Source organism: Coloeus monedula (genome assembly GCF_965178545.1).
Source record: "Coloeus monedula genome assembly, chromosome: 3".
In the NCBI taxonomy this organism is placed as follows: domain Eukaryota; kingdom Metazoa; phylum Chordata; class Aves; order Passeriformes; family Corvidae; genus Coloeus; species Coloeus monedula.
Genome location: NC_138783.1, coordinates 118,705,081 through 118,733,059, shown reverse-complemented (window position 1 = coordinate 118,733,059; position 27,979 = coordinate 118,705,081). Strand labels below are relative to the sequence as shown.

The 27,979-nt window shown below is 46.1% G+C and overlaps 2 protein-coding genes across 10 annotated transcripts in view; one reads left to right on the top strand and one right to left on the bottom strand.

Annotated features, from left to right (window-relative positions):
* Positions 1-16: 16 nt before the first annotated feature.
* CRYZL1 (crystallin zeta like 1) lies at positions 17-14,968 on the bottom strand. 5 transcript variants are annotated; one of them, XM_082278936.1, is made up of 17 exons: positions 14,839-14,968; positions 14,548-14,634; positions 13,760-13,831; positions 12,856-12,933; positions 12,303-12,375; positions 11,833-11,877; positions 10,524-10,592; positions 9,290-9,423; positions 8,634-8,690; positions 8,395-8,506; positions 5,441-5,464; positions 4,393-4,491; positions 3,263-3,384; positions 2,926-3,031; positions 1,477-1,522; positions 938-1,079; positions 17-137 (listed from the first exon to the last, which is right to left on the bottom strand). In XM_082278936.1, the coding sequence occupies exons 3-16, from the start codon at positions 13,823-13,825 to the stop codon at positions 980-982; spliced, it is 1,131 nt and encodes a 376-aa protein (XP_082135062.1). In that variant the 5' UTR covers positions 13,826-13,831; positions 14,548-14,634; positions 14,839-14,968; the 3' UTR covers positions 17-137; positions 938-979. The 5 variants fall into 5 exon arrangements, with proteins under 5 accessions (XP_082135062.1, XP_082135061.1, XP_082135063.1 ...); XM_082278935.1 differs by lacking the exon at positions 17-137 and having other exon boundaries at positions 742-1,079; XM_082278937.1 differs by lacking the exon at positions 17-137 and having other exon boundaries at positions 742-1,079; positions 14,553-14,634.
* Positions 14,969-15,522: 554 nt separating this feature from the next.
* Positions 15,523-27,979, top strand: part of ITSN1 (intersectin 1) — a 103,385-nt gene continuing 90,928 nt past the window's right edge. For all 5 annotated transcript variants that reach the window (XM_082278841.1, XM_082278840.1, XM_082278839.1 and 2 more), the window contains exon 1: positions 15,523-15,661. The gene's annotated coding sequence lies outside the window, so the exon portion shown is untranslated. The remainder of the gene's footprint in view (positions 15,662-27,979) is intronic.

The following is a 27,979-nucleotide window of genomic DNA, read 5'->3' as shown; positions in this document are numbered from 1 at the left end:
GTCTGGTGAGTGAGAGGAGACAGATCAAGTGTGGTCCTGGATAATCTATTTTGTCTCAAATTTTCCCACTCCCAACACTGCTTTGACGTGCCCATGTCCATGGTTTGAGCCATCCACGGTGAAAATGAGCACCATAGCTGAAAGATAAAAAAGTATTTTTGCTCTCAGAGCATGTAGGAAGGCACATGCTTTGAGGAAAGAAAAATGCAGTTCATTCCCCACTGCTGACTTGCAGACAGGCCACAATCATGGATAATGCTGGAGAGACAGACCTGGGCTGTGCTGAGGTTAAAAGAAGGGAAGTGAAAGTGCACAGCACAGGGAGATATCAAAGGTAACAAGCTACATTAAGTGCCTCAAACATCTGACTCACACAATTCCACCAGCCTGGGGACTCTGGATTTTAACACGTTTACTGCCTTAGTGCTGAAAGGAAGGCAAAGAGCTGGAGGAAACTCCTGCTGTCATTACCACACCCTTCCCTTCTGGCATCCTTGCCAGCCTGGATAGTTTTGCCTGTCCTTTGCTTGAATAACCATTTAAAATGTGGATTAAGGTCTTTAAGTGTAGCATTTGGTCTCAGTGCACTCAAAAGCAAAAGGTAACTATAAAGGTAACTACTGGCAGGGGTTGGAGAAAAAAAGACTAATAAAACCATCTTTTTCTCCCTCTTTAATTTCTTAGGGTAAACCAACAGCGACTGAGTTTGCCTGTAGATGTTTCTGACATTTGTAACTGGGGCAGGGCAGACAAGATTTTTATTTCAAGGCTCCTTCTTTAGAAGCTGCTGATGGGAACATTCTGCTCAAGGGAATTAAAAAAACCCTGAACTCATGGAAGCTTCAGAGACCATTTGTGCTGAGGTACAAAGGATGTTTAAATTCTGTTTACAGAACTGCCTGCAAGTGTATGCTGATTTACTCCACAAAGACATTACATTTCTTTATCTTCCCCAGGCTGAGAAATCAGAAGTTGTGTGTCAGAACTGGATGACTTGTCTCTTTCTTGCTTGATTCTTCTGAACTATTTCCATAGAAACTTTGGCTTCGTACAATGGGATCGGTTCATCCAGCTGAGGCCTAAAATGAAACAGTAAAAAGTGCTGGTGAGCACACTCAGAACAACAGAAATATCACAGGACAGATTTTACTTCCACCGTAAAACTTCAACCTCCCTCCTCCAACAGTTTTATGGCTTTGCTCCAAAGCACAGAAGAAGGGAAAAGCCCCAAAGCAAACAGCAGCCACAAGTGAACTAAAAGATATCCTTCTTGCAGGGGGAAAAAAAGGGTGGTGGGGAGGGTTCTGCTCAACAGCCATTGTTATCCTGGCTTTAAGGGAAGGGATCTTCCATTCCTACCTTATTATGGGAGTCCTCCTATCTCCTGAAGCTCTGCTTAGGAGTGTTAGGGCTGGCAAGAGTTTTCCAATGCTAATGCTGAATTAAAAAACCCACAGAAAACTCCACATCTCTCACCTGAAAACGCTACTTGATAATTTCTCCATGATATCTTCTAGGATGGGTATCCAAGAGGACTGTTAAGGAACAGCAACAGAGCTGGAGAGAAATCTCTTTACAATCACATTTGCTGGTCAGAGCCCTGTACTGATACAAACCCAGCAGGATCAAGGCAAAATGAAAATGAACCTCAATTCCAGGCTTTAGATCAGATTTTTGCACTTGTTTCTATATCAGAAACCTCCTTTCCTGAAACAGGATGCAGAAATGAAATATGGAATATTTCAATTATTTCAATATGCAAATACTCCGTATTTCAATATGAAATACAAGTGCAGCCTGCACTAGTACAACACCAATCAATCAATCAATAATCAATGGCAAAATGGCAAATCAATAATCTGTGCAAAATGAAGAGAACAGGTAGCTGTTGTGCCTATTCATACAGGCACCTGATAAAAAGCCAAAATGGAGTTGAGAACACAGCAGAGGCTGGAAGTTCTTGGAGCACCACTGCCATGTGAGGGGTCTGCGAGTTAATGACCAACAGCCAAGACAGCACAACACACAGGGCTGTATTCAGTCTTCGTATGAAACTCAAACAATAAGGTTCATCCTTCATTTTAAGGGCAATCAGGTTGATATTTGAAGCTCAAGTTCTTTTAAAAAGTGATCAATTTGTGATTTCTTCAGATGACAGTAATGCCAGATGCTCCAGAATTTCACAAGATACACAAGTCCCTAAAGCCAAAAGCACCCAAACCTTCCAGGGCTGAAAAAGTCCTGCCCAGGGAGCTCAGGGCAGCTGCATCAGCCCAAATGTAGGAGACATTCCTTTTCCTTTTCCCAATCCACATTTTCCCTCCATAAATTTTAAGTACAAAACAAATCAGTACATTTTATGTACATAACATCTCTGTACATTGCAAATAAAGGAAAGGTTAGGAAGCCAAAACACTTCCACTTTTGCAGTGAACATGAGTTACAGGTGATGTGTCTAATGCCCAAAAGCACAACAACAACAACAAAATCCAAAATGTCACTTGCATAAAATAAAAACTTAGAGAATCAAATCTTCAATTAATTGGTTCAATACTGAACCAAAATAGTGCATTTTTTCCCCAGAATGGATGTTTTGCAGCACTACTTTTAATGAAGCTTGTAGAGACATTTTCAAGGCCAGGTTGGATGGGGCTTGGAGTAACCTGGATAAGTGGAAGGTGCTCCTGCCCATGGCAGGGGGTGGGGTGGGATGAACTTTAGGGTCCTTCCCACCCAGTCTGGGATTCCATGATATATTTAAAAGGAATGCAGAAAATACCTTAAAACCTGAGTGTCTCTTATTCTTTAGCTCCACCTTTCAGCTGAGTTGCAACACTGGGCAGCAGAGAACCTCTCAGTGGGATTTCCCAGCTGTGTTTTCACTCCTATGAGCAGTGAGAATTCCACAGGACCACCAAAGGATATCGAGATATTTCCCCTGCTGCACATTGGACAAGTTCCAGATCTCATCGTTCAGGAAGGACACTGTGGCTCCCTTAAGGAACAATGAATGGCTGTCTGGAGGATCCAGCTGAAGCAAATTGAAGAAAAAAGAAAAATGCTATTTAGTTCCATTTTCCTGTAGAAAAATAAAGGTTAAATGGTTATTTTATAGAGATGGTTAAACCAAACAAAAACCCACCCTTTGCCCACTCTTAAAAGTGAGGAAACTTGTAACACTGACGGGTTGAAAGGAGAGTTTTATGTGTCTGTATCTCTAGATTCTGTGGGACAAATCACTCCCTGACACAGGCATCTTTACCTGCAGGTCCTTTTCCATCGTTATCCAGTGTCCCCCAACCCCAAGCAGAGTGATGATGTCGTGTTTGTGAGGGAGCAGCTGGGATTTGGAAGTTGGTTCATCTTCAGCACTGTATAACCTCACTGGGGAGTGAGAATAAATTCATTTGAGCTCAGAAGAAAATGTAGAAAATTCAACGTGTATTTATTTCCACACACTTCAGTGGAAATCTAAGTTCTTTGGTTGTTTCAATTAAAAATCATTGAAAACTCTGAATTTATTATTTTATTTATACCCTGAATATTTTATATACTTTATTCAGAGTAATATTTTATAATAGCTCTGAAGTTACTATTCAGAGGAATATTATGTTTATATATATAATATAAATAGCAATAACATAGACTAGCAATATAACTTATTTAAATAGCATATAACATATTAGTATATATATTATACATAATACAGTATATATAATACATAAAATGTATAAAATATATATAATACACAAAATGTCTAAAACATATAATATATAGTATATATAACATAATGTATAATATATAAAATACAATATATAACACACTATAAAATAGTGTTATATATACTATATATAGTGTTATATATACAAAAGAATAGTATATATAATATAAAATAATATATAATTAAAATATATAAATGATATAGCCATATACTACTATATATTTACATACTATTTAGCTATATACTACTATATATTTACTTACTATTATATATAAATACCTATCAGCAATATTATATATAGAATATATAACAATAGCAATAAATAGATATAATATGCAGTATAATAATATGTAATATTTTATTTACATATATTTAATTTATATTACTCTGAATAGTAACTTCAGCGTTTTCACCTGTTAGAGTTGGTTGCCAATACAGATTGACAGTGCTGTTAATTAGGGTTAATTTCTGTATTCAAACAAGGCAGCGTAAACGGTGATGTCACAGCTCCACTCTTTGAACCCATTTTTTAATTTTCAGTTTTAGACAGAGGAATGTTTCAGCCCCGTTTAGCGGCTGCCTAAGAGATGTTTCCAGCAGTGGGTGATAGAGGAGCTCTGTGGAATAACGCACAGAAACGCCCAGGGAAGCAGGCACTCCCCCGGGAGTACCTCCGGCATCCAGGACGATGTCCACGCCCAGCCCGCCCGTCTCCTCCAGGCAGCTCTCGGCCACGTCAATCTTCCCATGGGACACGTCGATCACTCGGGCTGCCGGAGCAGGACACGGCGTTAACTCCAAGAAAGCCAACTTTAGATCCATGACAATGGAGTTTAGATGCTCAAAAATGAGAGCTCGGATTCCGAGCAGCACATGCAGTTTCTGGTCTGTGCAGGTGCCACAAATGGGTTTGCAGCCACACCCAAAAAACCCCTGGCACACCTTTTTTTTTTCCATTTTCAACACAGTGCAAAATCAACACCAAACAATATAAATGCAGAAGTTCAACTCATGAGTCTGTTGTCCCAAAAGGATAAAATGTGGCACTCTAAGATTAGAAATCCTTCTCTAAGTTTATTCTTTACTATTCTTGTCCAAAACTACCAAGTCCTGGCTCTCTGGGTCATTCATTAAATGTTTAGATGAAGGGATTTACATCTGCTCTTGAAATATTGCTGAACTGAAAGCCACCAACACATTTTGCTGTCCTGTATCTATGATGCCCTATTTATGGTTGGTTATAAAGATGAACCACAGAATCAGGAATGAGAGAATCCTGGAATGGTTTGGGTTGGGAGGGACCTCAGAGCCCATCCAGTGCCACCCCTGCCATGGCAGGGACACCTCCCACTGTCCCAGGCTGCTCCCAGCCCCAATGTCCAGCCTGGCCTTGGGCACTGCCAGGGATCCAGGGGCAGCCCCAGCTGCTCTGGGCACCCTGTGCCAGGGCCTGCCCACCCTGCCAGGGAACAATTCCTGCCCAATCTCCCATCCAGCCCTGCTCTCTTTCAGGCAAAAGCCATTTTTAATATAATAACAATAACACAAGGGCAGAGAAGCAGCAGCTACTGGTTTTGTTTCATCATTATGAGGAAGAACAAATATTTAGAAACTAAACAGGCCAAAAACTTCACAGCAAAATGAGAACTGAAAGAACATAAAAGAAATTTGGAGGCCCATTTCCAGAGGCACCTGGCCTCAGCTCTGATCTGTACTTACCCACCAAAGGCTGCCGGCCTCCCTCTGGAATGTGATCCCAGCAGCAGGGAAGGAAGGAAGGAAGGAAGGAAGGAAGGAAGGAAGGAAGGAGGGAAGAATAAAGGCAAGGAGCTGGTCATTAAGGATATTAACAAATCATCAGTTAATACCTTGGGTTTGGTTCTTTTTGCCACTTCAAATCCCCCATTAAATCATAGGATGCATTAAAATCCTAAGTCATTCCCTCTCTTTTTTTACTGAAGTCAAATGATTTCACTAGAGACAACACACCGTCAAAATTTACTGAAGATGGAATAATAATTAATTAATTAACGATAGTCACATTCCCCATATGCAAATAAACTCCCATAATATATTTTTCTTCTTAGTTTTCTTCAGTGAGGAGGTTAAAAGATTTTCTTTAATGGGGCAATTTGACATGGTATTATTTCTGCAAATAATTTCACCTTTTGAAAATAATTCTGGTTTCAGAGGCCCAAAGCCTGACTGTCAAAAGAAAGGCCAGAGTTCCATAAGTTTGACTATTTTCTCCTTTCTGTTTAGCAAAAATGTCCTTAACTCAGAACAATAATTCAAACAGTACTTATCAAAATCATGGTCAACTTCCTTCCTAAAAAATGCTGAAAAAAGTTCTCACCACTGTGGAAAAGGCCAAGCAATAAATTGTAATATAATTTTCCATAATCCTTTGTCATTTATATATTTCTCACAGGACATCTGTAAATTAGTTCAGTTTCTTCTGCTGTGACTTGCACAATTTCCAAAGTAACATTTTTCTGACTGGCAAAACTTCAGTCTCTGTCCTCCTCCACTGTTTGGGAGGCACAGAAACACCAGGATTCCACAGCCTGTTCCCAGAGTTTGCTCTCCCCCAGGAAGTTCAGCTGCAAAATTTAAGCCCTGTCACCCAGAGGATGTGCTGGGGGTTTCGGGACTGTGCTCAGGAGAGCCAGGACATCACTGGTGGGTTCTTAGCAGAGGCATCCCCTGACAGCTCAGTGCTGGTGGCACAGAAAAAAAATCTCACAAACCAAACTAAAAAAATAGCAGGAGGTGCCCTTGGGAGCAGAGGAAATGTCTGTGTACGTAAACATACTTTTCCTTGTGTTCTCTAACAAAAATTCATCTCATTATTTAAGGAATATTCTGTCTCCAGCCTGAAACACAGACATTAAAATGTCAAAATTTGTTAAAATCCCCTCCTTCCTTCGATTATAATTTTTATTCCAGAGATTACTGAAGACAAAAAAAGCCCCATCTTGTTGGTCCTGAACATTACCAGGAACTTCTACTTCAGGCACTGGAATCACATTGATTAAAGAACGAACCAAAAAGCCTGAACACTTTTAAAAGCTTTTTGCTTTTGCACTCAAACTGTTTCTCTCTTTAATGCTGTACCCAGGTTCTATTTCTTTATTTGAAATAAAGTTGCAGTTATCATTTTTTCCCCCTCAGCCATTCCAGGAAGCAGCTTGGTATGCTCAACAATGACAACACAAACTGCTGCTCACTGAAAACTTTGCCAAAAACTAACCAAAAACCCACTGAACAGCACAAAACTAAATATTCTCCACCCACAGACACAAGAAGCCACTTAGAGCTTGGGTTACTTAGGATCTATCTGATATTAACATTCAAAGAACTTTAAAATGCGGTAAAAAGTGAGAATGAAATTGCCAAGTCCTTTCTTAGCTCATGAATTTTTCATATAATTAGCAAAATATACCCATAAAATATTACAGAAGGAAGTTTTAGGTCTTTCATATTTCCTCTTTGGCCCTGTAACAGCTGGTGCAACAAGGCTCTGCATAGCAACAGCATTCCCAAAAATCCTCCAGTTCTGATGTCTGCCACCACTACTGGTGCAGTAAAACATACAAACACAGAGACAGTAAAATAGGCTGCTGAAATAAGGAAAAAATAGGGGATTTTTTTGTCAAACTGCAAAACCAGAGTTAATATCAAGCTCTGGAGAAATCAGCCTGGCAGGTGCTGCATTGCCAGCACCATCACCTCCTGCAGCTGATTTCCCCCAGCCCAGGGGGGCTTTGGTGGATGCAGCTGTGACCATACAGATGTGGCTGCACAAGGCTTCCCCCCAAAGGCATTTTACAGCTGCTGCTCTGTAAACTTCAGTGAATGACAACAAAAATCATACTCTGAAAAAGAAATCTGGGGATTATACTGCAGCACTTGGTATTTGCAGGAGGAAATAGCAGGCACCAGTTTTAACCTTTTGCTGCAATCCAGCCAGACTTGACAATCCATCCTTTATTTTAGAACTGTCTGAAGAGAGGAATATTCCACTTTCCTCCACAAAACACCATTGAAATTTTCATCAGAAAAGATGCCAGTAGCTCCACACAGAGTATTTTCTCATGTTACTTTCAGAGGAAAAAAACCCCAAACTTGAAGTATCAAAGAGAAGAAAGGGAAGAAGTCAGGGAAGAATACAAGTGTTGTGTGTGAAGCCAAGCTCCTTTAGAAAGCAGGAGAATGCAGAGCCTGTGCATGTCCAGCTCCAGCTGTGCAGTACCTGAAACTTCATAAGCACTGCTAGGAGTAATCTGAGCCTGCTGAGTACTGCATGTCAGGTGTGTGAGCCCGGGCACACACTGGGACAGTGGTGAGTCAGCAATCCTTCCCTCTGCCCACAGCAACCAGTTCAGCAAATGAAAAGATTTCCTGAGCACTTAGGCCAAAAGCCAGCACTCAGCACTACTGGAAAGTACTGCCAGTCATTACAACTTAAATGGAGAATAAAAATGCCATTAAGTACAGCTAAACCAGAAATTAAATACCTGTGGAGTACAGAACAAATCTGAAAACTATTTAATTAGGCTATTTATCAATTTGTATTTAATTTTTACTGAAGTAAGTCCCTAGACCAGACAGAAGAAAATATTTTGAGACATTTTTTAGGACAAACTTTAGCACTGAAGGGTAAAACTCACCCCCAGTAGGTCTGAGCCTCTCGAGGTACTGCTTGTCCTCCAGGCTGTGGGCAGTGGAGATGACTTTGGCCCCTCTGTGTTGAGCCAACTGAATCGCGATGGTACCAAACGGCTGAGAAAGGAAAAGCAGGTTCATTGACTAATTTATTAGTTCATTTATTCAGAGCAACAATTTGATGTTGTTTAAGAACAATTACATTGCAAAGGCCGCTCAGGAGAGTACCCAGAAATGAACTTACTCCTGCAACAAAACACAGCTGAACCAAGAATTGAATATTCCCGGATCTGCTTCTGTCCTAAGTGAAGCCAAAACAAATCTTTTCAGTGACTGGGAAGCTCTGAATGAACTTTTAGTCATTAACTGGTTCTTGTTGTCAACAAAATAGCTCACATTCTACTTTAATTACCACAGCCACCTTCACTGCAGTTGGAACTTGGAGCTTGAAGGAAGAAAAGCTCCAAGGAAAAAGCCCCAGCCATGTTTACATTACAGAGCCTTGGCTAAGGAAGCCCCACATCTTCATTAGCACTAAGAACTGCAGGGATGCAACTCCAATTATTTCCATCCAAGTAAAGGTAAAAAGCAGAGCTGGGAGAGGACTGAAAAATAAGGCATTTTCCTGCAGTCATCCCTGAGGACTCAGGGCAAAACTGTGCTATTGTGGAACACGGGAACACTTTCCCTCTCTATACCCCCCACACTCCAGGCAGGACAATACTCCTGGCTCAGGATCTCACGTGGGAGGGCCCTTCCTGCAAATCCATGAAATGAAGGGCACTGCCAGCAGTCCCACAGAAGCCCTGGTGAGTCCCACTGTGAGAAATGCAGGGGCCGTGTGCTAAGGGAGTTATTTGCACAGAGGGAATCTGTGATTACTGCCCAGCTGTTACCCACACTTGCTCCATCCAGGACGAGGACACTTGTGCCAGGAGACACCTGGGACAGGTAGTGCAGGGCCGTGTACGCGCGGAGCCCGTCCCGGACCGTCCCGGCTGCCTCCGCCCAACAGACCTTCTGTGGCTTGTGAACTGAGGGGGGACAAACACACACACACACACACACACACACACAAAAGAGATGGTAAAAAACAAAAAACCAGGAAATCCCTGGGGCTGATTTAGCAAAACCTGCCACAGCGAGTCAGGAAGACTCCGCCTGCAAACAGCTCAACAACAGCAACTCCTGTTTCCCTCTCATACATTAAGAAGCCATGGAGAGGATATTTTACCATATTTTACACAATGAAAGTAGGGATTCCATTTTGGTATGACCAAGTTTAAAGGAGCCACCTCATAGCTACGCAGCTGGAATTCATGAGCAGTCACAGAAACAACAGGACACAAATGTAGATTTTAGAATCCCAGATTGGTTTGGGTTGCATGGGACCTCAAAGCCCCTCCAGTGCCACCCTGCCATGGCAGGGACACTGTCCCAGGCTGCTCCAAGCCCTGTCCAACCTGGCCTTGGACACTTCCAGGGATGGGACAGCAGCAGTTTCTTTGGGAAGAGCAAATTTTGAGCAAAAGAATAGCTTGCTCAAGGTAACAAACTGTTGGAAGAAAGACAGGGACTCCCACATTTAGTATCCCACTCATCAAAGCAATCTGTGCCCAGAAAGGGAAAACTGGAAGCTCATAATAATGGAAAACAATGTTTCAATATTAGGCTTTCCCTGACCCTCATCCCTGAAAATTCCTTTCTCCAGTTCCAGTCTGCTTGTTGCATCCTATCTGTTAGCCTGTTCCCAAGTGTTGTTGCTGGAATGAGTCAAAGGGAGGAAAAAAGCAAATTTCTCCTCATTAAATTTTTTGACAGATTAGGAAAAAGTATAGCAACAATGAAGCAACAAAATGGGAAATTAAAAGGGAAAAAAAAGGGAAAGGAAAAGAGTCTGCTTGTGTGGTTTAGGCCATTGTGAACTGTGAAATGGTGACAGCAAAGAAAAAGACCTTGAGAGCATCGAGGGTTCAAATTGCTGTGACTTGGTGGGGCAGCTGGCATGTTGGAATGTTGGAATGGAAGGAGTGTGCCCAGAGGCCCAAGGTAAAGGGCTCCCTGTTAGAAAAGCTAGACCAAATTCTACAGATACAGTAAAAACAATTATTAGCAAAATATATCATTTACATACCCAAATAATGCTCGTGAACCAGGATAACTTCACAGACACCAGACTCCTCAGAATCCAGGGGCAAAATTCCTGGGAAAAAAAAAGAACACGGACTTAAATCTCACACAAGCAATCGTTCCAACCAAAGCACTCTCCCAAGGAATTCCCTGGTCCCCCTTGGCCTGGGTTCCATCCCCTCCTGGCAGGTTTGGGACAGGTAAGAGAACCTGGCCAGGTCCCACCCGGGGTGTCTGTGGGGACGAGGCAGGTCCAGAGGTGCTTCTACAGCACTTTGGGATTGAGGGAGGAAGAATGGGGACACCACCAAGTGCTTTTTGGTGCTGTAGGTGTCATTTTTGCCTGGTGATGTCTGAACTCATTCCACACCCTGAGTGTTCCCATTCTACAGAGGATGGATCTGAGGCACGGAGCAGCCACCCCACAGCCCCTCTCCCATCCCAATTCCTGAATGTGTGGTTCAGCAACAAAGGCACAGAAAGAAGCAGAGGAAGAACACATGGGAATGTGGGAGTGCTAAAAAGCAGGAATAGGAAAAAGGACGTGCAGGAAAACCGAACTACCCAGGGAAGGCAGAGAAAGCAAAGGCAGGGTAGGCAGAAAAAACCCTCCATCCTGTTCATAACTGAGCTTTTTACCTTCACTGGCCACAGAACTCTCCTGAACAGGAGGTTCTGGCACCTGCTCTGTCTCCTGGATTAATGTCCCCTCCATCCCAGGGAAAACCATTCTTTCCTTCCCTCTCCCACACAAATCTCATACTCCATTTAGACCAAAGGGCTTTGCCTTGCACATTTGGCTGCTGTGTCCAGTCTTTCACAGTTCCCATTAAAAATGTGCTTGTGCACACCTGGAGCTGTCTCCAGGGTTTATCCAGGGAATAACCAGTCTAGAGGAGCTGCCCGGAGCAGCTCCTGTGCAATGAGGGAATAATGCAAGAAGAACCACAATCCCCACACACACATTCTCCCCACATCACTCTCCACTCTGTCCTATTTTCAGAACTTCAGTCATCCTCTAATCCTTTGATTCAGCACACAAAATATAAACAGGTGTGAAAGAATGTCCCTAAGAAATAACTCTTCTCTCCTAAGGCATTCATTCCCAATTTGTTGGTTAATACAACACCATATTTCAAATCCTAAGAGAACATTCTTAGAACAAATTTTCCATTTATAAGTTATTCATGTGACAGCAATTTAATTTTGAAAATATATGGTTAATTTAGCCTTACCAATTATTCTAACCTCAGTCATTCATTATAAAAAGATGACTGACTGTCAGTTGATGAGGCAAACAAGCATTAACTTACCCACCACTTCGTCATCTGGCTGGAAAAAGGTCACCTTGCTTCCAACTCACCAAGGAGAGGTGAAAAGGAGGAAAGAAGGGAAGAAGATAAATATTTATAGCTGGAATGGGATGTGCATTTGGAAGCACTGGTTATCACTAGCTCACAAAACTAAAGATACACATTTCTAGTGAAAAAAAGGAATTCTACTGATTACACACATACCAAGCCCAAGTGCTGAATTCCCTAAATTTCGGCACCTCAGCCACAGAGAGTTCCACGCAGGTACACCCAGTGGAACCCACTCTCAGTGTGTGTCTGAGAGCCAGGCTGGACACTCCACCTCAGGGGAGGGGCCCCAGTGCAGCACTGGGAGAGCAATCAAGGAAGCAAAGAGCTCCTGCTCCTAAGGTGCCCTACCCAAAGAGGAGTTCTTTGTTCTGACTGTAATCCCCGCTCCCTCCCCTCCCTGGGCACTGACACTCACTCACCTTCCAGCACAACTCCCGAAATTTCTCGCCCAACAGGCACAAGTTCCTTCTTCAGTTTAATTTCTGACAGGAGCTAAATGAAAACAATGCTTCCATCAGTCTTGCTATAAGGTTCTACCCTTGCATGTTTATTATCATCTTACAGTGTTGGATCACCACAGTAAGCTTGGGCCATTATCAAATTGTTATCTAAGGGGAAAAAGTACACAAATTCTTCAGTCAATACTAGACCATGGCACTGAATTCTGTATTTAAATTTAAAAGCACATTAAAAAGCAGGGAGTTACTACCAGCCAAGCCAACCTGTGACTTAGAGTGCAGATGAAGATAGAAGGGATTTACTGCAAGAGATCTCACACCTGACAACTGGTCTGTCTCCATAAATTAGGAACCAAATTCCAGATGCTTTTTATTCAGAGATGTGCAAGAGCCCCAGAGCAGTCCTGTGCCCGTTCTCAGCAGCAAGGCCACAGCCTCAGCTTGTGCCAGTCACCAGGCAAGGGCCATGGAAACCACAGACACCCCCAGCTTCTACAGAACACCGAGCAAATACCTTTGTATCCATCCAGCTCAGAGCACAGGCTCTGACCTGCACTTTCACATCGTGGTCTCTGGTGGGAGGAAGGCTCTCCTAGGACAGATTCACAGTTGCTACATTAGACAATGGATGTGCCCACGGGAGCTTCTCCAGCTCCTGAAAGCACTTCCCCACTTTTCAGATTGTTTTGTAGGCAGAACAGGCAGGTTTTTTCAAGGAAAAGAGGATTACCACACTATTTTGAATACATCTGTATTACTATTATTATTACTGCTATTATTATCCTCCTCATCATCATTATATTATGATACTATTATTGCAAAGTGGTCACTAGACCTTACTTACCATTACAATCAACATTATTATTATATTACTATATTATTATATTATTATTGCAAACTGACCACTAGACTTTACTAAACCTCATCAGACAATGACATCATTTTTCTGTTGAGGCCTTTTTTTCCCCTTTATCTGAGGCACAAATCCTGACAAACCCACTGAGGTCAATATTCAAGTGCAAAATGAAGTCCAAATGGCATCAAATAAACAACCCCTGTAAGAACTGTTGTTCTAATCCCAAAGCTGATAAATTCCTCAAGCTCTATTTCTCCTTTTTCAGTGACCAGAAAATTCAGCCAGGAAATGTGGACCCAGGGTTCATTTTTCATGCCTGCAAAGCTTGTTTGTAAAATTTGGACACCAAAACTGCAGAGAAATCCAGGACTGGTCTTGGCAAGTGCTGCCTGATGAAAAAATACACCTCCCCTCCCTTCCTTTGGCTGCCTATGTGTGCAAGGATCCTACCAGTCCTTTCCCAAGCCTGCAGAAGATTTCAGTGCTTCAATTCCCCCGTGGCATTCAGCCAAACTCTCCTCTCCCACTCCTGATGAACAGAGCTGTTCTGATGGGAACTCACTCTTTCCTGGAACACAAATGTCATTTCCTCTCCAGGAGAATTCTGCTGACCGTACAAGGCCTTCATAGCGACCTGAAAAAACACAGCAACCAAACGGTGACATCTGCAGTGTCTGTAGGGCAAACAAGGAATTAAAGCCCTGCTAAATTAAATTGGAACACTCTATAAGAAACACAGCAATTGTTTGCAGGCAATTTGAGTCTTTGTGATACAGAAGTTCTAAACCAGATCAACAAGTTTAGCTGGCCATAGCAGAGAAAATACACAGGACTGAGGATCACAGAATCCCAGACTGGTTTGGGTTGGAAGGGACCTTAAAGCCAATCCCAGTGCCACCCCTGCCATGGCAGGGACACCTCCCACTGTCCCAGGCTGCTCCAAACCCCAATGTCCAGCCTGGCCTTGGGCACTGCCAGGGATCCAGGGGCAGCCCCAGCTGCTCTGGGCACCCTGTGCCAGGGCCTGCCCACCCTGCCAGGGAACAATTCCTGCCCAAGCTCCCATCCAGCCCTGCCCTCTGGCACTGGGAAGCCATTCCCTGGCTCCTGGCCCTCCATGCCTTGTCCCCAGTCCCTCTCCAGCTCTCCTGGAGAATCCCTTCAGGTACTGATAAACGTACAGCAGAAAAGGCATTGAATGACACAGGATTTACTGACGGGTGCCCCATGCAGTACAGGGAATCTTTGCCACCCAGCCACACAATTCAGACAGGGGCAATGCAAAGGGAATACAGGGAATACAGGGAACACAGGGAATACAGGGAATTCGAGTCCAGGAATACAGCGAACCTTACGTGTGACTTCACCAAAAATCACCGCTTGGGTTTCTGGTCTCCTCTCCCGACACGGCCCGTGTCGTCCTCAACAAGCAGGAACCTTTTAGAAAGGAAAAAAAAATCCCAACAAAACTGAGTTAATAAGGAAAAATGAAAGCGCGGAGTAGAGGCAGGAAATCATGCGACCATTACTGCAGCACTAATCCCTGAGGGACCACCCCGAGACCCCCCACATGTCGGGGCCGTGTTCGCTCCGCGACCCACGGGCAGCCTCCTAAGGGCTCCGAGAGAACTCGCCCCGCACCGAGAGGCTCCAACAGGCCCGGGCCGACCCTCAAGGGCTCAGGGGCTCCGGCTCCGCGGGACTCCGGAACGCCGCGACGCGCCCGCGGTTGCCATGACGCTCCTTCACTTCCGCCTCTCCTCTCCGGCACCGCCCCCTCGGTCCGCAACCAATCACAGCCTCTGGCAGCCCCGACAGAGCTTGCGATTGGTCTTGATGGCCGCCACTCATGGTGGAAGCTGGGGCGCGATTGGCCCCCGCGGATGTCACTCATTCCATGAGATGAGGAGGGAGGCTACGGCGCCCGGGGCGGCCTCTGGGACGTCGCCAGGGAGAGGGAGGGGACGCCACCCGCAATTACCTCACGAATTAACACCGTATGCACAACGAAGGCCCCGCGCGCAGGCGGCGAGGAGGGAGCGCGGCCGCCCCTCACCGCTCCCAGAGGGCTGACCCCCTCAGCCTGGCAGAGCCGTGATTGGTCGGGGAGGCGGGTCCTGCCGCTGTTCCGGTCTCTGATTGGTGATCTGCCCTGCCCGTCCCGCGGGGGGCGGGCGGAGGCCTCGCGTCAGAGCGGGGCTGTCAGAGCCCTGATTGGCAGGAGGGGGCGGGGCTCTTCCGTTTTTCCGGCCTTTGATTGGTGGAGCTCCCTGCCAGTCAGGCGGGGGCCTTGGCCGCGCGTCAGTACGGCGGCCGCGAGGGGCTCCTCCCCCTCCCCTCAGACGGGGCGAGGGCGGCGATGGCGCGTCCGGCGGAGGCGGCTGCGGGTGCCGCTCCGGCCCCTCCGGCCCCTCGGTGCCCTGGCCGCGGCCGGGGCTGTGAGTAGGGCCCGCACAGACATGAGGTACGGCCTGGCGGGACGGGGGCGGCGGGGGGCGCGGGCTGCGAGCGGCGGCGGTTCAGCCCAGGCCGGCGGGGGGGCAGCGCCGCCTCAGCCCCTCACGGTGCCCGGGTGTGTCGCGGTGCCAGGGCCCAGTTTCTGCTCCTCGCTTCCTTCGGTAGCCGGGGCGGGCGGTGAGTGATGCTGCGCCCCTTGCTGTGGCCGGCTGCCTTCTCCTCCTCCTGTTACCGTAACGTGTGGCGGTACCGCCGCAGGGTTTCTTCAGCGCCTTAAGTCACCTTGGTCCCGCTGCCTCCGGCCGCTGCTCCCTGCACCCGCTGCGCCCTGAGCGAGGGGAAGGAGCAGGGCTATCCACTGGGAATGCCATTCCTGGGGAGTGCCCTCCGTTGGGAATGCCATTCCCTGGGAACGCCATCCCTTGGGAGTGCCGTCCCTTGCGGCTTGGAAAAGGGCACCAGTGGAACGAGGGAATGTTGTCGGGGCGTCGGGAAAAGGAAGCCTGTTCATGGATGGGGTTGTGTCCCTGTGTGTGCCTCTGCCTCGGATGAGCAGACAAGTTTGTGGATGACATTCCCTGTGGATAGCTTTTGTTCTGATTCAGCTGCTGCTTTATTTGGGGTGAAGTATGGGGTTTGCTTGCAGAAAACAACGTTTTCTGTGAATTCTGTCTTTCTCTGCCCCATGAAGGGAAATCACTACCATGGCTCACCAGAGAGTATCGTTTAGTAAATAATTCCTCTTAGCAAACCAGCTAGCATTTCAGGTGGGAGAGTGTGGTCCTTCTTAAAACAAGAAACACTCTGTCCTCCTCTGCCTCTTCCCACTGCCCAGTTCCAAAGTGCTTTTTGTTTACAGCTTATATGGCAATAGCTGTCGATATTAACTAAATATATATTGGAGTCAAGCTCCAAATGGATGCATTTTCTTTAATCAAAAATCCAAACTGTATTTTGGGTGTTGATGACTCTGGAGACTGTTATTCCACACGGTCTTTCCTTCTTTCTTTTACCTTTTGTTGTAGTCACCTGTGACTTCTATTGCTGAATACGACCTGGTGATGTTCTCACACAGGAAGCTTCCTTAGGACCTGGGGAGTGGCTGGAGCTGGGCCAGGGCAGGCTCAGGCTGGAGAGCAGGGAAAGGTTCTTCCCCCAGAGGCTGCTGGGCACTGCCCAGGCTCCCCAGGGAATGGGCACGGCCCCGAGGCTGCCAGAGCTCCAGGAGCGTTTGGACAGCGCTGCCAGGGATGCCCAGGCTGGGATTGCTGGGGGGTCTGGGCAGGGCCAGGGGTGGGACTGGGTGATCCCTGTGGGTCCCTTCCAGCTCAGGATATTCTGTGATAGTTTATAGCAGTGAATTGATACCAAATTCTCCTTTCTCTTTTGAAATTCCCCCACTGCACCCCCAGAGCCCTGCCTGAGAGTCTGAAGTGTGGGAGGAGGACTCTTGCATGTCTCTGCACCCCCATTCCCAGCTGCAGGAGGGGGGTACCTGCCTGTGGATGCTGAGCAGGTGTCCTGACTGCATCCCAACTACAGGTAGAGAAAACAGCTGCATTTTCTGTTCCCTCAGAGCTCAGGCTGTGCAGCTATGGCTGTGAATCCCAGCAGGCTGAGCCCGTCCAGCCTGCGTGATAAGCCCTGGTGTGCCCTCCCTGATTTTGGCAGCCTGACAGGGGTCATGCTTTGTGCAGACGAACGGTTTCCGAACAGTTTCTCCAGTGTCTGAGGCTCAGACTTCCCTGGAGCTGAGTGGGCTGCTCCCTGCACTGGCTGCCTCACAAACCACACTCCATTCTTTCAGTTCCTGTGTTCCCTCTGTAATATCCTACTGTCTTTCATTCCACACAAGATCCTTTGCAGAGTAGCTGTGTTGATAATTTTTCTTTATGTCCCGATTCTTAGATGAAGTAAGAATTGGGGTCTCAAAGCCATGAGCTGCAGAGCCTGGTCCGTTTCTTGCTGCTGTTTGGTGCCCTTTCCTTAATGCCTCTAATAATGCAATTAGGGTAGATTTGGATTCAGGAAAGAATGTGAATCTAGCAATGAAATAATTCTAAATGATGACGTTGAATAGCCTTTTCTGGTCTGTCTTTGTACTCTAATCAGGGATTGTAATTTTAGCTTTTAGTAGGATGACAACAGGGAAAAGAGGAATAGAAGAATAAAGAAAAAAAAGTTAAGGAAAATACAAGCAATGGTTTGAGGAATGGGGAGATCAGCGGGGTGGAAGTTTTCTGCAAGAAATCCTTCCCTGGGAGGCTGGGCAGGCCCTGGCACAGGGTGCCCAGAGCAGCTGTGGCTGCCCCTGGATCCCTGGCAGTGGCCAAGGCCAGGCTGGACATTGGGGCTTGGAGCAGCCTGGGACAGTGGAAGGTGTCCCTGCCATGGCAGGGGTGGCACTGGATGGGCTTTAAGGTCCCTCCCAGCCCAGCCCAGCCTGGGATTCTGAGGTCAGGAGTTACCAGCCACAGCCATTTCCCCGTGCTGTGTGCAGTAACAGAGCAGAATGAACCAGCAGCAGATTGCTTTGAGGGGCGTGTTTCTGCTGGGGGAGGCTCAGAGTTGACCTGCTTGGAACCAAAGAGTTGTGAGGGGTTTTGGTTTCTTTTACCATAAACCAACCCAAGGGCTGCCTCAGCTACTGTTGTGTGCTGGGAGCTTCGAGTGCTCATTGCTGTTGTGTTGGACACAGCTGCTGAACTTGGGATGCCCCCTCCACAGCAACTTGGTTTTGTTTTTACTTGCCAAGCATGAAATTGGGGTGGGGGGATGGTGGACAATCAGAAGCAGGGTCCAGGCTGAGATCTGGTGATAAATGACTTGTGCACAGAAAACCTCACTGTGAAGTGCTAAAACCTCTGTGGGATTTGTGGCACAAATCTGTTACCCTCTGTTAAAAGTGCACTTTGTATAATTTAAAAAGAATATACTGAATTCCACTGATTATTTTTGGCTGGCATTGTCACTATAGGCATGTGTTGGGATTTTAATTGCAGATGGTAGGATTTAGAATGGTATTTGCCAGTCCCTCATACAACAAACATAAGCTGTGAGGTTTTGGAGGGCACGTGGATGTGTCTGATGGATCCACCTGTCTGGAATGAGTCTCTCTCTTGAGCTCTGTGTGTGGCAGGGCTGGAGGTGGTCAGGTTCCTGACAGAGAAATTCCAGCTATAGCTGCAGGAAAGCACTAATTACTGATAGTAATTAGAAACTAATCTCTCCTATGCAAACAGGGCATTGTCTGTCCCCTCCAGAGGATCAGCTTCTTGACCAGAATAGAAAATTTCTATTTAATAGAAATTAAATAATTTTGAGTAGGAAGGAGTGAAGAGAGGTATCCTTGGGCATTCCCAGGAAGAAAGGGTATTCTAGTTTTGATGCAAAAGGTGCATTTTTACAGTATTCCCTTCATTGCAGTCTGTCAAAACACAGAAAACTTAACTGACATAATAAATCCTTGGTTTGGTTTTCTCTTATCAAACTTACGTGTGTTGGATATTGTATTTTACTTTTTCATGTGTTGTTTTTAAGGTAATTGAATTAATTAGTGTTAGTGTCCAAGTGGACATCATTTCTATGTGAAGTCAGCTTTTCACAAGTTGTGTGGTAAAATGTGTGTTTGGGATTCTGAAATAATCATGAGCGTCTGAAACCTCAGTCTCTGCTGTGTGTTTCTCTTCCACAGCAGTTTCCTTTCCTTTCCTTGCATTGTTCCTCATGGTTGTGTGTGCCCACAGTTGTGAGAGCTGACCTCTCAATCCTGTGAATTTAAGAGTAAGGTTTTGTGGGATGGCAATCCTGGAAAATCAAGGGCTTGGTGGTATATTCCATATTACAGGTAAATATACTGCTACTAGTAATGTAGATTAGCAAACCCTAATGACACTATTAAAATTATTTCGCTGCAGACTCATTGTCTTAAAAGTTCACGTTTTCCTTTGTGTTTTGATCCTTCGGATTTCCATGGAGATTCTCTCCCTCAATATCTTTGAAGGATCTAGCCCTGGGCATGACTAATTGGCTGTAAATGACTGGGCAAGGGTTAAGCTTTGCATCATCTCAAGGTACAGTTTTACTTGCTTCATAGAAATGCACAGTTTGTAGGAATAGTTATTAATATACTTTGAAAATACACAGAACACCTGGATTTAAAATCTGTGGTTCCTGAAGGAGGGTTCCCATGGAGCCACCTGGAATGGTTGGCACCTCTCTGGAGGACTCTGAACCACCTCTGGAGCACATGGATTTCTGTACTTCCATACAGAACTGTAAATATTTACACCATTTAAATATTCCTGTAAAATAATCCAATCTACCAGAGGGCAGGGCTGGATGGGAGATTGGGCAGGAATTGTTCCCTGGCAGGGTGGGCAGGCCCTGGCACAGGGTGCCCAGAGCAGCTGGGGCTGCCCCTGGATCCCTGGCAGTGCCCAAGGCCAGGCTGGACACTGGGGCTTGGAGCAGCCTGGGACAGTGGGAGGTGTCCCTGCCATGGCAGGGGTGGCACTGGATGGGCTCTGAGGTCCCTCCATCCCAACCCATGCTGTGTTAGAATCACATGTGCTGTGAGTGTGTAGTCCAGGTTTCCCAACCTCCCCCTGGGATCCTGCAGGGCTGCTGACATCCAGAGGGTGCCTGTGGCAGAGCCGCTTTGGGGAAACAAGAACTTTTAGTCTTTTCTCCCAGTACTTTTAAGTCTCTGTTTTGAGTCCTTAGAACCAGTATATGAGAGAAGTGTTTAAATGGTGTCTGGTTGTATTTGTGCAAAAGAGCACCCACCATCTTGGGGGGAAGGAGAAGAGGCATCTCCTGTTTTCTGCCCGATGCTCATCCTGCCAAGCACATGTGGACTTTTTGTTCCTTGCCCTCCCAGCTGAATTGTGAAGGAGAGATCCAACCTTGGCTGCTGGGCAGGGAATTCAGCTGTGTCTGTACAGCCTGAACAGCCTCAGCTGCCCAGCTAGCTGAGGCTGGATAAAGGCAGCTGCACATTCAGCTTTCAGAGATCAAGGTGAGTTTGGGAGGGCTCTTTTGATGGCAATCTTTATATTGTGGTACAATAAAACATCTATGATTGTGTGCTGGAAACTTACTGCTTGTATCTTAAGTGTTCACAAGACTGATCTGAAAACTGAAGATAGAATCGAGCTAATTTTGTGTTAATCACAAATTAAACACAGAACTCTGTTAATCATCATGTCTTTATAGTGATAAAGTCTCTTATTCTAACTGTAAAAATACATTTTTCCATTTATATTACAATTTCAAATTCCCAGGCACCCGGTTATGGGCTGGTCTGTGCAAGGTGCAATATTTAATGGTTTTTAAGTAAGTTTTGCACCTGGCCTTCAGGTGTGGACAGATTCTGTAGGGATTCCTGTGGTTTTGGTGAGGAGGTGCAGCCAGGAGCTCAGTTACCCAGTTCATAAATCTTCAGGGTATTTTGGGGAAGTACAGTTAATTCTTACAGACAGTCATAAAAGCTGACAACTTGAGAGCTGTGTTTTGTAACGAAATGCCACTAATCTGGTCATGTACTAAATGGGATGATGTAATCGTTGAATTTCTTGAGCAAAAATCCTGACATTTTCCTTTGAGTCACATGTGAGCCCCAGCTGGATGAACTCAGCTCTCTGGAGCTCACAGACAGACAGGCTCCTGTGATACTCGGGGCTGGGGTTGCTGGTTGTCTGTCTTGCATGGACATTTGGTGTGATTTGGTTTTTTTAGAGGCAGTTCTCTGCCCCGCACCTTTGGTGCAGCTGCTGCCTGTGCCTGTGGTTGCTTTCCCAGCTCCCTGCCTGCAGCCATGCCCATTCTTACCTGTTCTTTTTTTCCTCTCTTTTGTCCTGCATCTTTATGTCTTCATTTTAATGGTCCCTTGAGTTTCAGCATTATCTGAAGGCTGGCAGGTGTTCTCTCCCTTGCCCTTTGTATTTTGATGTTCATAGGTTTTGTTCTGTTGGTGATTGTAAGGGCCAATCCCAACCAGGAAAAACTTTGTAACTGGAACTGGGTTGTAGAGAGAGATCGGAAATACTTTAAAATTTTTCTTCCTTGTTAACACCTCTATTCTTCAGTGTGGGCTTGAATTTCAAACAACAGAATAAATGTCAAAGAGAAGAGGGCAGATGTTTTTGTTAGAATAAAGTAGTGTGGCATGAAGTTACTGTAGGTGTTCGGGGTAGTATTAAATTTAAAAGCAGACATGTAACAAGGTTTTCCCCTATCCTTTTCCAACTGCTCCTTATAGTTGTCTTTTATATATATGTATTTTTTTAATTCTGGTTTGTAAAATTTCTTTTCAGAGGAAGAGTTCAAAGCATAAAAGTGTTAAAATATGTTTTCACATAAGGTCATCTATCTTGAATTCATGGCAGGACATTGTGGATTTTTGAAGTATTTAAGGACAAAGTTGGGAATCAGCCATTACCCAACTTGGAAACTTCTTCATGTTCTGGTGTTCTGCTCTTACTCTGTTCTTCAAACCACGTGGATATAATGTGCTCATTAAAGAACAAACGGCAACCTGCTATTTAACATAATGCAGGAATTTTAAGAAATATGACAGAAATCTAGTTTTTGTGGATATTTTCTGCTGAGAAATGAGATTGCTTCAAGGAAATGTCAAATAATGATGACATGACCAAAGGAAGAAGGCAAATGCAATTAATTTTTTGGGTGGTGTAGCACTTGATGCCGTGCTGGCATTACTGATCAGCTCCAGCTGGCTCTGGCTGTGCTCAGGACTCTCTGGCTTCACTGGGGTCAGTGAGTCTGTCTCAGGGTTGGAAATTCCTGTGGGCCAAGGCTTCTTCAGATGGCTTTGGTGGGACAAAAGGGGGATCTTGGGCTTGTGAAGAGGAGATCCTTAATTTATCCTCCTGTTTGGTGCTTCCTGGTCTCTGACCCCAACCTGCTGACAGGAAGCTGAGGTGTTATCCATGCTCAGAATGTGCCTCCTTATCACAGCTGTTATCAGAGTAATCTGAATGGAGCTGAAGCTTGTGCAGCATTTTCACTTTACCAGCTCCATGCTTTTTTTAGGTTGTTTAGTCATCCTTTTTGCAGAGTCTGAAGTTATGGATGGCCAGTAAATCCCAGAGCTCTGTGCGGTGACTGGAAAGCTCTTGTGACACAGGAATAGGAAGTTCTCCAGCTGCAGTCTGGCAGGATTGCCTGGCATGGATTGTTTGGTGCTGCTCTTTCAACTCCTCATCTAAATCTGAGGGCATTGCTTCAAACTCGTGCTGTCTGCAGATGATGCAAGCAGAACAATTTTGCTTTGTGAGGAGGGAAGAAGCTGCATCCTTTAGAGTCAAGTGCTTTCAGTGTTACTCTGAGCTGCTGACAAATGCTATTGTATGGCTTAAAAAATCACTTTGTCTGTTTTAACTACTGGGGATATTTAACCCAAAGAGTTTAATCTGCTTTTTAGATCTTAAAACCAAACCCCCAAGTACCTCTCCTCTGTCCCCCCCAGCTCTACATGAACATGTGGTGCCCTTTCCTGGTCTTCCCTCTGGTGAGCAGGGGCAGGACCCAGGGAGCAGCTGGAGCCGGGCCAGGGCAGGGTTAGGTTGGATTTTAGGGAAAGGTTCTTCCCGCAGAGGCTGCTGGGCACTGCCCAGGCTCCCCAGGGAATGGGCACGGCCCCGAGGCTGCCAGAGCTCCAGGAGCGTTTGGACAGCGCTGCCAGGGATGCCCAGGCTGGGGTTGTTGGGGGGTCCGGGCAGGGCCAGGGATGGGACTGGATGATCCCTGGGGGTCCCTTCCCACTCAGGGTATTCTGTGATTCTATGATTTTAGGAAATCTGGCCAAGTTTTCTGTTTATCTCACTTGTAATTTGAATACAGTCTTTGTACAGCAAAATGTAATGTGGGATCTCTGAGCCTTTAGACACCACCATTTCACATAATCCCAGGATCCCTGAGGCTGGAAAAGCCCTCCCAGCCCAGCCAGGCCCAGCTGTGCCCCATGCCCACCTTGTCCCCAGCCCAGAGCACTGAGTGCCACCTCCAGCCCTTCCTGGGACACCTCCAGGGATGGGCACTCCAAACCTCCCTGGGCAGCTCTTTCCAAAGCTGATGTGTTTGTGCTGTGCTCCTTGGTCAAACTGCAGCCAAACCCTTGAGGTTTCAATTGGAGAATTCAGAATTTCTCAGGTGAACTGGTGGGATCTGAGCTGGTTTCACTCTGCTCCCGCTTGTCTCTCATGACAGACTTTGGAGCCCTTGCTGAGAGAGGAGGAGAACTGCAGGACTGGAAGGAGTAGGGATATGCAGGATTGCTTTTTCCTTGTTGGGATGCCCACTTGCTTGGAGGCAGGGATAGAGAACCGGAGCTCTGACCTTTCGGTGTCTTGGCTCATGTTGGTGGTTGGCTCGCAGAGTTGAGCGTGTTCCAGGGATGACATGTTAGCTGGAATCTCAGCGGCCTCACAGGCTGCACTCTGTTCAGCTGCAGTTGTTGCTTGGTGGACTCTGCTGATGGCTGAATAATAAATCTTGTGCCCATGGTGTGTTGGGGGGCTTTAAGGACTTCTATAAGAGGCAGGGAGGATCTTTTGATGGGTGATAAAGTTGCTGCAATCAGGAAGCACATGGAGCTTCAGAAATAATGTTGCATTTTTTTCTGCTCTCTTTGCTTCAACCAGGAAAATGTTACTCTGTAGCTCCGAGGAAATCGGGCTATCCTGCTGGAGTTGCTCAGTTCCTGGAGTTTCTAGAATCTGTTACAGTAATGCCAAGTTCCGGCTTTCCCTGGATTACCTTGATGCAATCCTGGATTAAACCACCTGGGTTTTTTTAAGGAAAGCAAAGCACAGTCTAGCTGGGGCAGGGCAACAACTCCATGTGTGCAGGGAATATAATCATGCTGAATCTCTTCAATTGTTATGTTAAAATGAGACATTCTGCTTGGGAAGTTCAAACCAGTAACAGAAATTTAGTCCTTGTGTTTAAAACACCCCCTTCAAAATCCTGCCAGCATTATGAATGAAAAATGCTGACTCAGTCCAGCTTTGTGCACTGAAATGAGACCCAGGAAACCTGAGCACTGAAATTCTGGTGACACTTCATTTCCTTTTGTGAGGAGGTTTATTGTGCTTTACTATCCTTCCCCAGCTTCCGAAGGGAGGGGGAAAAAAAAGGGAAAGGGGAGAAATAAATAAATCCTTATTAAACAAAAGTTCCTTGAATCGTCCACAGACCCATGTGTGCAATTCCTCTCCATCTGAGGTACCTTTTAGCTGTAGAGGTTTGGAAAGGCAGCAAATATTAGGGCTATGAAGGGGCAGAAGGCTGCAGCTGGCCTGGATATGCCAAGATGCAGCTTTCCAGGCTGGCTTTGCTCTGATGAATGTGTTTAATGTGGCAGCAGCAGTGTCTAGTTCTGTACCAGCCATGGACAAGGGGCTGCCTTGGCTTTTCTGGAAATCCCTGAATGGGTTGGATTGGGAGGGACCTCAAAGCCCACCCAGTGCCAGCCCTGCCATGGCAGGGACACCTCCCACTGTCCCAGGCTGCTCCAAGCCCCAATGTCCAGCCTGGCCTTGGGCACTGCCAGGGATCCAGGGGCAGCCCCAGCTGCTCTGGGCACCCTGTGCCAGTTCTCCAGTACTTTTGTGAAGTAGCTGGGATCCCCACAAGGAGCCAGGCTCTGCAGCTGGGGAGGAGAGCTGGGAAAACACCAGGTGAGCAGAATTAACCAAAAGTGGGAAATGGAATCAGTCTCAACTGAGGTACTTTTCAGTGCCTGGAGGGGCATGGAGTGACAGGACAAAGGGGAATTGCTTTAAGATGAAGGAGGGCAGGGCTGGATGGGAGATTGGGCAGGAATTGTTCCCTGGCAGGGTGGGCAGGCCCTGGCCCAGGGTGCCCAGAGCAGCTGGGGCTGCCCCTGGATCCCTGGCAGTGCCCAAGGCCAGGCTGGACACTGGGGCTTGGAGCAGCCTGGGAAAGGGGATGAGCTTTAAGGTCCCTTTCAGCCCAAACCATTCTGTGATTTTGAACATTTACCCATTGAATTCTGTTGTTATCCCTGTACAATATTATGAAACCAGGTGAATACATTCTACCAATAATTTCATCTTGCTTTAGCTTGGCTTTGTCTCTCATTAAAGATTAAAAACTTTATTCTGTGAAGATTTAAATAGAAACAAAGCCTTGTTGTGATAGAAGGAAGCAGAGCTGTTACCTAGTTAGGTGGTTTTCACCTTTCTTTTGATTTGTAGACTTCTAAAATAAGCATTCCGAGGATGTGCACTTGGGCTAATGTACATGAACCTAATACTAGGCTTGATTTTCCTTATTTTTACCTGGAGGTTTCCTGTTTTGTGTTTGAGCTAAGAGAAAGCACACACATGAATTCTCATGGTGTCTCATTCTTGTTTTGCTGAGAAAAATGCTTCAACTGAGGTGCTTGTTGGCCTGCAGGAGGGAGGTTGGATCTTTTTATGTCTTTGCACATCAGGAAACGTAGAGCAGGAATGGCTTCATGTAAACATGGGGACAGCCAGATCACTGCATTGTTCTGAGAGCTTACAGGACCCAAATTACAGACAGAGAATCCTGGGATCCCTGAGTTTGGAAAATCCCTCCCAGCCCAGCGAGGCCCAGCTGTGCCCCATGCCCACCTTGTCCCCAGCCCAGAGCACTGAGTGCCACCTCCAGCCCTTCCTGGGACACCTCCAGGCATGGGCACTCCAAACCTCCCTGGGCAGCTCTTTCCAAGGCCTGAGCTCCCTTTCCATGGGGAAATTCCTGCTGCTGTCCACCCTGAGCCTGCCCTGGCCCAGCCTGAGGCCGTTCCCTCTCCTCCTGTCCCTGTTCCCTGGCAGCAGAGCCCGATCCCCCCGGCTGCCCCCTCCTGTCAGGGACTTGTGCAGAGCCACAAGGTCCCCCCTGAGCCTCCTCTGCTCCAGCCTGAGCCCCTTTCCCAGCTCCCTCAGCTGCTCCTGGGGCTCCAGCCCCTTCCCAGCTCCCTTCCCTGCCCTGGACACGCTCCAGCCCTTCCAGGTCCTTCTTGATGTGATTGATGTGCAGGTGCCACTGTAGAGCTTCACATCCCCAGAAGATCCCCTGATAAACTTGTCCAAGGGACATGGAAATAGTAGTGAAGTTGGCCTCTTGGTTGTGGGAGTGTAACCAGTGTGGAAAAGTCTCGTGGAAATGCTGCTCCAGAGGAGAGAGGCTGCTGGAGTGATGTCCTGGCAGAGTAACAGAAGGTGCACACCTGGGTGTCTGTTTACCTGCTCCTGGTTATCAGATTTGTTTTAAACTGCCTGAGTTTTGTACAGAACTTGGATTTACACTGTGTTTTGGATCACAGCAGTAAGCATAGTTTTCTCCTCCCACTAGGAATAGCTAAATTTGTTGCGAAAATATTTGGCATTTGTATCCAGTTTGTTCTGTTTGAAAAATATCTCCACAGCTGGTTGCTATAGAATCATTATATTCCTTCCAGATTTAATGGTTAGTGTTGGATACAGTGGGGAAGTTATTGGCAAGGTAACTGAAAAAAATGTGTGAAGTTCTTTGTCCCTGGGGATGATGCTGGATCAGTGCCTCCTTGCAGGACTCCTTTATTCCTGGTATTCAATGGCTGGCGGGAGCAGTGCTGGTGGATCTCTGACCTCTGGCACTGTGGATCTGGTTACTCATATTTTTGGCCAGGCTGTTACATTTTAATGTTATGGCTCATTTTTTTTCTCCCTTAGATCTCTGTGTATCTGTTCAGTCTGTCCAGTTTAGGGAGAAGCATTTAGAAAATGAGGTTTGCCTGAGTTTGTTATGGGTCTCAAACACTGAACTTTGCATTGAAACCAAATTAAATCTCTCCTGCAACTGTGAGATCCTGCTTGGAACATCTGTGATTCCCCCTCAGGCTTTTTGGGGTTTTTTTTATGTGTGGTTTTTTTCTTCATAGTGCTTAATTCACACAGGATTTCTGTGTGTTACTGGGGCTTGGTACTCTGCAATTGCTGTTTTCCGAAGCAGATCAATTCTTCTGTTGCACAGAGTATTTTTCAGGGTTCCACTGAATTCCCATATGCAGTCCCCTGGAATATCATATCTAAAGGTTTTGCCTATCTAATCAAAGCTTTTTAGTGTTTAGGGAAACCAGCCTGAAACACAGGGTGTGGGCAGGGCGCTTCATGCCCTTCATCCTGTATCCCTTCAGGATTTATTAGGAATGTTCTCTCCAGGGTTTGGGGGAAGCTGCATGTGGTGTTTGCTTGTTCAGGCAGGTGTGTTTGGATGTGTCTTAATATTCTGCATGTTTTATTTAGAAGTGAGCTAACAGCTTCCTGAA